Source organism: Ranitomeya variabilis, chromosome 4 (genome assembly GCF_051348905.1).
Source record: "Ranitomeya variabilis isolate aRanVar5 chromosome 4, aRanVar5.hap1, whole genome shotgun sequence".
In the NCBI taxonomy this organism is placed as follows: domain Eukaryota; kingdom Metazoa; phylum Chordata; class Amphibia; order Anura; family Dendrobatidae; genus Ranitomeya; species Ranitomeya variabilis.
In genome coordinates this window covers 39,143,123-39,152,254 of record NC_135235.1, presented here as the reverse complement: position 1 = coordinate 39,152,254, position 9,132 = coordinate 39,143,123, and the positions used below count along the sequence as shown (strand labels likewise).

Below are 9,132 nucleotides of genomic sequence, written 5' to 3'. Positions count from 1 at the left end.
CTTATAAGAATATGATGGATTCTTTATTCAATGGATCCAAGGAATGACTGTGCATTGGAGATAAATGCATGATCAAAGTTGATCCCCATCATTCACAAGAACAGGGGTCCTAAACTTCCTTGTGTGAATGAAATGTGTGACCAGGGCAAAATTCACTATCAATGAGCCTGATGATGACTGCACAGTTCTGCATCCCTCTGTGTCATAGAAAGTGAATAAATAAGTGGTCTATTACTGATCTACTTCTCATGATTGGTTGGGGTCCCTATTATAAATGAGCACATCGATTCCTATATAATTTTCTGGATTGGATTTGTACGGCCACCATTTTGCTGTGATCGTTTGCGTACCAGGAAGAGGTTACAATAGATCAAAACTGTATGCTCACTTATACTCCCCTGTTCTTATGATCGACCTCTGACAGTCATGTTGAGTGTGGATGCAACTCCTGACTTGTGTCTCCTCCTCATCTGACCATGTGAGGCCAATCATAGGGCTCAGATTGACCTCATGCAGTCAAGTGGGAGGGGGGTGATGCAATGGAGCATAGGGAAGAATAGAAGACTCTAGAACTAGGGCAGAGTTGGTGGAGGAAATGGAAGGGAAAGGGGAAATATAAAGAAAAGTGGAGTATAATTTTTTGTTTTAATTTTTTTAACCTCTACTATCACGGCCGTTTAGATTCGGACCTGATATAATTGGACTAAATCGAACCTGTCAGCTGAATTAGAGCGAATCTGCCTGAATTAATGTTTGCAAGATCCGTATTCCCCACCGTCATGATCAAAGTTGATCCCCATCAATCACAAGAACAGGGGTCCTAAAATTCCTTGTATGACTGAAATGCATGACCAGGGCTAAATTCACTATCAATGATCCTGATGATGACTGCACAGCTCTGCATCCCTCTGTGTCACAGAAAGTGAATAAATAAGTGGTCTATTACTGATCTACTTCTCATGATTGGTTGGGGTCCTGTTATGATCTGGTGGCCTAAGAGCAGCATGGGATGTACTCTGGAGAAGGTGGTATCTGTACTGACCGCAGACCCTGAACTTAATACCGCAACTAGAAGTAGCCGTGGAATGTACCTAGCGCTCCCTAGACATCTCGACACAGCCAGAGGACTAATTACCCCTAGAGATAGAAAAGGGAAAACTATCTTGCCTCAGAGAAAATCCCCAAAGGCAGCCCCCCACAAATATTGACTGTGAGAGGAGAGGGAAAAAACATACACAGACTGAAATGAGAATTTAGCAAAGGAGGCCACTTCTAGCTAAATAGAAAGGACAGGACAGAGTACTATGCGGTCAGTATTAATACACTAGAAAATATCCACCACAGAAAATACAAAAACTCCACAGCTAACTAAAGACATGGAGGGTATATCTGCATCTCCAGAGATACCAGCTTGGCTAAACAAATCCTTATACAGACCAAGCTGGACAAGAAAAAACATGGAAAATAACTGAACAATAAGACCACAGCATGTGGACAGCAAAATCAAGGCCAGAACTTATCTTTGTTGAAAAGAACTGCAAAGCAGAAGAGACCAGGCAGGGATGTGAATCCTCCAGGAACAATGGACAACTGGCATAGACTAAAGGGTGAAGCAAGACTAAATAGCCCTGTCCAAATTGCAAAAAGTGAAAACACCTGATAAATGCTGTGATTCAGAGACAGCAGCGCAACCACTTACAACCACCGGAGGTAGCCCAAGAGCAGAATTCACAACAGTACCCCCCCCTTGAGGAGGGGTCACCGAACCCTCACCAGAGCCCCCAGGCTGATCCGGACGAGCCAAATGAAAGGCACGAACAAAATCATCAGCATGAACATCGGAGGCAACAACCCAAGAATTATCCTCCTGGCCATAACCCTTCCATTTGACAAGATACTGAAGCCTCCGCCTCGAAAAACGAGAATCCAAAATCTTCTCAACCACATACTCCAACTCCCCATCAATCAACACCGGGGCAGGAGGATCAACAGAGGGAACAACGGGCACCACATATTTCCGCAACAAAGATCTATGAAAAACATTATGGATGGAAAAAGAGGCTGGAAGGGCCAAACGAAAAGACACTGGATTGATAATCTCAGAAATCCTATAAGGGCCAATAAACCGAGGCTTAAACTTAGGGGAAGAAACCTTCATAGGGACATGACGGGAAGACAACCAGACCAAATCCCCAACCCGAAGCCGGGAACCAACACAGTGATGACGGTTAACAAAACGCTGAGCCCCTTCCTGAGACAACACCAAATTGTCAACAACATGAGCCCAAATTTGCTGCAACCTGTCAACCACAGAGTCCACCCCAGGATAATCAGAAGGCTCAACCTGCCCTGAAGAAAAACGAGGATGAAAACCAGAGTTACAAAAGAAGGGTGAAACCAAGGTAGCAGAACTAGCCCGATTATTAAGGGCAAACTCGGCCAATGGCAAGAAAGCCACCCAATCATCCTGATCAGCAGACACAAAGCATCTCAAATAAGTTTCCAAAGTCTGATTAGTTCGCTCGGTTTGGCCATTTGTCTGAGGATGAAACGCGGAAGAAAAAGACAAATCAATGCCCAGCCTAGCACAAAAGGCCCGCCAAAACCTAGAAACAAACTGGGAACCTCTATCGGACACAATGTTCTCCGGAATGCCATGCAAACGAACCACATGCTGAAAAAACAATGGAACCAAATCAGAAGAGGAAGGCTACTTAGGCAAAGGTACCAAATGAACCATCTTAGAAAACCGGTCACAAACCACCCAGATAACTGACATCCTCTGGGAAACCGGGAGATCCGAAATAAAATCCATAGAAATATGCGTCCAAGGCCTCTCAGGGACCGGCAAAGGCAAAAGCAACCCACTAGCGCGGGAACAGCAAGGCTTGGCCCGCACACAAGTCCCACAGGACTGCACAAAAAAACGCACATCCCGTGACAAAGAAGGCCACCAAAAGGACCTACCCACCAAATCTCTGGTACAAAAAACCCAGGATGACCGGCCAACACAGAACAATGAACCTCCGAAATCACTTTACTAGTCCATCTGTCAGGAACAAACAATTTCCCCACTGGACAGCGGTCAGGTTTATCAGCCTGAAATTTCTGAAGAACCCATCGTAAATCAGGGGAGATGGCAGAAAGAATCACCCCTTCCTTCAGAATACCGACCGGCTCAAGGACCCCAGGAGAATCAGGCAAAAGCACCTAGAGAGGGCATCAGCCTTAACATTCTTAGAACCCGGAAGATACAAGACCACAAAATCAAAACGGAAGAAAAACAGGGACCATCGGGCCTGTCTAGGATTCAGCCGTTTGGCAGACTCGAGATAAATCAGATTCTTATGATCGGTCAAGACCACATTACGGTGCTTGGCCCCCTCAAGCCAATGTCGCCACTCCTCAAATGCCCACTTCATAGCCAACAACTCACGATTGCCGACATCATAATTGCGTTCCGCAGGCGAAAACTTTCGAGAAAAGAAAGCACACGGTTTCATCAAGGAACCATCAGAACTCCTCTGAGACAAAACGGCCCCTGCCCCAATCTCAGAAGCGTCAACCTCAACCTGAAAAGGAAGAGAAACATCCGGCTGACGCAGCACAGGGGCAGAAGTAAATCGGCGTTTAAGCTCCTGAAAGGCAGAAACAGCCGCAGAGGACCAATTCGTCACATCAGCGCCTTTCTTCGTCAAATCGGTCAGAGGTTTAACCACACTAGAGAAGTTGGCAATGAAACGGCGATAAAAATTAGCAAAGCCCAAAAATTTCTGAAGGCTCTTCACGGATGTGGGCTGGATCCAATCATGAATGGCCTGAACCTTAACCGGATCCATTTCTATACATGAGGGAGAAAAAATGAAGCCCAAAAAAGAAATCTTCTGTACTCCAAAGAGGCACTTAGACCCCTTCACAAACAAGGCATTATCACGAAGGATCTGAAATACCATCCTGACTTGTTTCACATGAGACTCCCAATCATCTGAAAAAATCTAAATATCATCCAAATATACAATCATGAATTTATCAAGATAATTCCGAAATATATCATGCATGAAGGACTGAAACACAGATGGAGCATTAGAGAGTCCGAATGGCATCACAAGGTATTCAAAATGGCCTTCGGGCGTATTAAACGCAGTTTTCCATTCGTCCCCCTGCTTAATACGAACCAGATTATATGCCCCTCGAAGGTCAATCTTAGTAAACCAACTAGCCCCCTTAATCCTAGCAAACAGATCAGAAAGCAAAGGCAAAGGGTATTGGAATTTGACCGTGATCTTATTCAAGAGGCGATAATCAATACAGGGTCTCAAGGAGCCATCTTTTTTGGCAACAAAGAAAAAACCTGCTCCCAATGGTGAAGAAGATGGCCGAATATGCCCCTTCTCCAAGGACTCCTTCACATAGCTCCGCATGGCGGTATGTTCTGGCACAGACAGGTTGAAAAGTCAGCCTTTAGGGAACTTACAGCCTGGAATCAAGTCAATAGCACAATAACAGTCCCTATGCGGTGGAAGGGAACTGGACTTGGGCTCATCGAATACATCCTGGGAATCTGACAAAAACTCAGGAATTTCAGAAGAGGGGGAGGAGGCAATTGACATCACAGGAACGTCACCATGAACCCCCTGACAACCCCAACTAGTCACAGACATAGATTTCCAATCTAATACCGGATTATGCACCTGTAACCATGGGAAACCCAGCACAATAGCATCATGCAAATTATGCAACACCAGAAAACGACAATCTTCCTGATGGGCTGGTGCCATGCACATGGTCAGCTCTGTCCAAAACTGAGGTTTATTTTTAGCCAACGGTGTAGCATCAATGCCCCTCAAAGGAATAGGACTCTGCAAAGGCTGCAAGGGAAAACCACAACGTCTGGCAAATTCTAAGTCCAATAAATTTAGAGCGGCGCCTGAATCCACAAATGCCTTGACAGAAAATGACGATAATGAGCAGATCAGGGTCATAGATAACAGAAATTTAGGTTGTACAGTACTGATGGTAATAGAACCAGCGATTCTCTTGGTACGCTTAGGGCAATCAGAAATAACATGAGCAGAATCGCCGCAGTAAAAACACAACCTATTCTGACTAGGGTTGAGCGAAACGGGTCGGCCATTTTCAGAAGTCGCTGACTTTTGGCAAAGTCGGGTTTCATGAAACCCGACCCGACCCCTGTGTGGGGTTGGCCATGAGGTCGGCGATCTTCTGAATCTGGTATCGGAATTCCGATACCGAGTTCCGATATGTTTGCGATATCGGGAATCGGTATCGGAATCCATATTTAAGTGTAAAATAAAGAATCGAAATAAAAAATATTGATATACTCACCCTCGGACGCGCCCTGGTACTAACCGGCAGGCTTCCTTCCTAAGAATGAGCGCGTGAATGCCATGCGGTGACGTCGCGGCTTGTGATTGGTCGCGAGCGGTCACATGGACAAGCCGCGACGTCATCTAAGGTCCTTCACGCGCTCATTCTTAGGAAGGAAGGCTGCCGGAAAGAAGCAGGGCGCGTCCGAGGGTGAGTATATACCTAATAGGAATATACTCAACCTCGGATGCGCCCTGCTTCTATCCGGCAGGCTTCCTTCCTAAGAATGAGCGCGTGAAGGACCTTAGATGACGTCGCGGCTTGTCCATGTGACCGCTCGCGACCAATCACAAGCCGCGACGTCACCGCAGGTCATTCACGCGCTCATTCTTAGGAAGGAAGCCTGCTGGTTAGTACCAGGGCGCGTCCGAGGGTGAGTATATCAATATTTTTTATTTTGATTCTTTATTTTACACATTAATATGGATCCCAGGGCCTGAAGGAGAGTTTCCTCTCCTTCAGACCCTGGGAACCATAGTATCCCATTGCACTGCATTGGGTTTCGTGTTTCGGCCGACCCCGACCCCGACTTTTTTATAGGATCGGCCGATTTCACTCGACCCGACTTTTGAGAAAGTCGGGTTTCGTGAAACCCGACCCGATCCTATAAAAATAAAAGTCGCTCAACCCTAATTCTGACGTCTGAATCCTTGTCGTTCAGCTCTAGACACAATCCTATCACACTGCCTAGGCTCAGGACTCCGCTCGGAAGACAATGCCATAGTGTGCACAACTCTGCGCTCGCGCAAGCGCCGATCAATCTGAATGGCCAGAGACATAGAATCACTCAGACCAACAGGTGTGGGGAACCCCACCATAACATCTTTAACGGATTCAGAAAGACCCTTTCTAAAGATTGCCGCCAAGGCATCCACATTCCACTTAGTCAGTACAGACCATTTTCTAAACTTCTGGCAATATGATTCTGCCGCTTCTTGACCCTGAGACAGGGCCAACAAGGTCTTCTCAGCATGATCCACTGAATTAGGTTCATCATACAATAACCCAAGCGCCTGAAAAAAGGTGTCTACATTAAGCAACGCCGGATTCCCAGGTTCCAGGGCAAATGCCCAATCCTGGGGGTCACCACGCAGCAGAGATATAACAATTTTAACCTGCTGGATGGGATCACCAGAGGAACGGGGTTTCAGAGAAAAAAACAGTTTACAGTTATCTTTAAAGCTCAGAAATTTGGACCTATTCCCAAAAAACAAATCAGGAGTTGGAATTCTAGGCTCTAAAACTGGAGTCTGAACGATATAATCGGAAATACCCTGTACTCTAGCAGCAAGTTGATCCACACGAGAAGCCAATCCCTGAACATCCATACCAGCGCCGAACTCCTGAGCCACCCAGAGGCAAAGAGGGAAGAGAAAAAAAAAACACAACAGACTACAGAAAAAAAAATGGCTCAGCACTTTCCTTCCCTTCTTCTGAGATGCGGTTAACTCATTGTGGGCCAGTTGTACTGTTATGATCTGGTGGCCTAGGAGCAGCATGGGACGTACTCTGGAGAAGGTGGTACCTGTACTGACCGCAGACCCTGAACCTAACACCGCAACTAGAAGTAGCCGTGGAATGTAACTAGCGCTCCCTAGACATCTCGACACAGCCAGAGGACTAATTACCCCTAGAGATAGAAAAGGGAAAACTATCTTGCCTCAGAGAAAATCCCCAAAGAACAGGCAGCCCCCCACAAATATTGACTGTGAGAGGAGAGGGAAAAAACATACACAGACTGAAATGAGAATTTAGCAAAGGAGGCCACTTCTAGCTAAATAGAAAGGACAGGACAGAGTACTATGCGGTCAGTATTAAAACACTAGAAAATATCCACCACAGAAAATACAAAAACTCCACAGCTAACTAAAGACATGGAGGGTATATCTGCATCTCCAGAGATACCAGCTTGGCTAATCAAATCCTTATACAGACCAAGCTGGACAAGACAAAACATGGAAAATAACTGAACAATAAGACCACAGCATGTGGACAGCAAAATCAAGGCCAGAACTTATCTTTGTTGAAAAGAACTGCAAAGCAGAAGAGACCAGGCAGGGATGTGAATCCTCCAGGAACAATGGACAACTGGCATAGACTAAAGGGTGAAGCAAGACTAAATAGCCCTGTCCAAATTGCAAAAAGTGAAAACACCTGATAAATGCTGTGATTCAGAGACAGCAGCGCTACCACTTACAACCACCGGAGGGAGCCCAAGAGCAGAATTCACAACAGGGTCCCTATTATAGATGAGCGCATCAATTCCTATCTAATTTAATTTGCTACGAATTTACCAAAAATTGGATTCACCAGAATTTTTCAGGATTGGATTTGTACAGCCGCCATTTTGCTGTGATCATTAGCGTATCGGGAAGAGGTTACAATAGATCAAAACTGTATGCTCACTTATACTCCCCTGTTCTTATGATCGACCTCTGACAGTCATGTTGAGTGTCGAATCAACTCCTGACTTGTGTTTCCTCCTCATGTGACCATGTGAGGCCAATCACAGGGCTCAGATTGACCTCATGCAGTCAAGTGGGAGGGGGGTGATGCAATGGAGCATAGGGAAGAATAGAAGACTCTAAAACTAGGGTGGAGGTGGTAGAGGAAAGGGAAGGGAAAGGGGGAATAAAAGGAAGAGTGGAGTATAATTTTTTGTTTTAATTTTTTTAACCTCTTCTATCAAGGCCATTTAGATTCAGACCTGATATAATTGGACTAAATCGAACCTGTCTGCCGAATTAGAGCGAATCTGATCTAATTAATTTTTGCAAGATCCGTATTCCCTAAGGTCAGACCCCCAGAGATCATACATTTATCCCCTACGTTGTGAATAAGCGATAAATGCACTTCCTGAGAAATCTCCTTTAAGTAGACTCTCATCAGCCAAAATCTGTCATTTTTCGACAAGGGTTGTTCAGAGTTCACGAGCTACAATTGCGTAAAATATTCATCCTCATCAGCACAGACATTATCATTTCTTTTTTATATTTGACAAAACTTAAGTAAGTTGCATCTTTTAACTTTCGGTCTCTTACGGCCGGAGCTCATCTGCCGAGATCTGGGGAATACGGCTTCTAATATTGTATGTGCAGGTATTAAGCTTCAAAATTCTGCTCTTAACTTTGCTGAAAGAAACAATCCGAACTAAGAGCCAGGACTTAAATATTAAAGTCGGGGGAAATGAAACATTTATGCCCAAAGCTTCCTTTATACATTCTGTGCTTGGTGAATGTGGGATCTGAAAAAAGACGAGATCAATCTAGGCTGAAAAATTAAAATATGTGAATTTAATTTGCTTATTGACAATTGACGGCCTGACGGTTGGAGCAGCGGAGCCCCGGTAGTATAACCTTCATGGGTCTGCAGGTTTAGGAGGAAGGGTAATAAAGTCTCTGAATAGAATGAAAAGGATTCCAGTGATGAGATGTGAACGGCATTCATTATTCATGGCTGCAGCGCAGGCTCAGATAAAGGGCAGATCCTGGCGTTCCCTGTTACTAATTCAACAAGTTACAGTCCCGGTCACTGTAAACACGGATGGTTCCCCATAGAACGATCCTTTAAAAACTTACATCCCCTTTTTCGCTTCCCGAAAGGATTGATATGGGAAAGACTTTCCTTTCACAAGTTCATCTCACCCTGTATTACTCCGTCAAGAAGAAAGAATGCTACTTTGGTAAGCAAAGGCTTAATGGCTGCCCTGAGTTTTATGTTGCTGTTCGTTATGCACCCTACTTA

General features: G+C 45.0%; 1 protein-coding gene across 1 annotated transcript in view; it reads left to right on the top strand.

Moving 5' to 3' along the window:
• The first annotated feature begins 8,842 nt into the window (after positions 1–8,842).
• The window catches only part of C4H10orf90 (chromosome 4 C10orf90 homolog), a 208,945-nt gene continuing 208,655 nt past the window's right edge, over positions 8,843–9,132 (top strand). Inside the window, exon 1 of the mRNA XM_077258381.1 lies at positions 8,843–9,070. Within this exon, the coding sequence (XP_077114496.1) occupies positions 8,998–9,070 (73 nt within the window). The 5' untranslated portion in view covers positions 8,843–8,997. The remainder of the gene's footprint in view (positions 9,071–9,132) is intronic.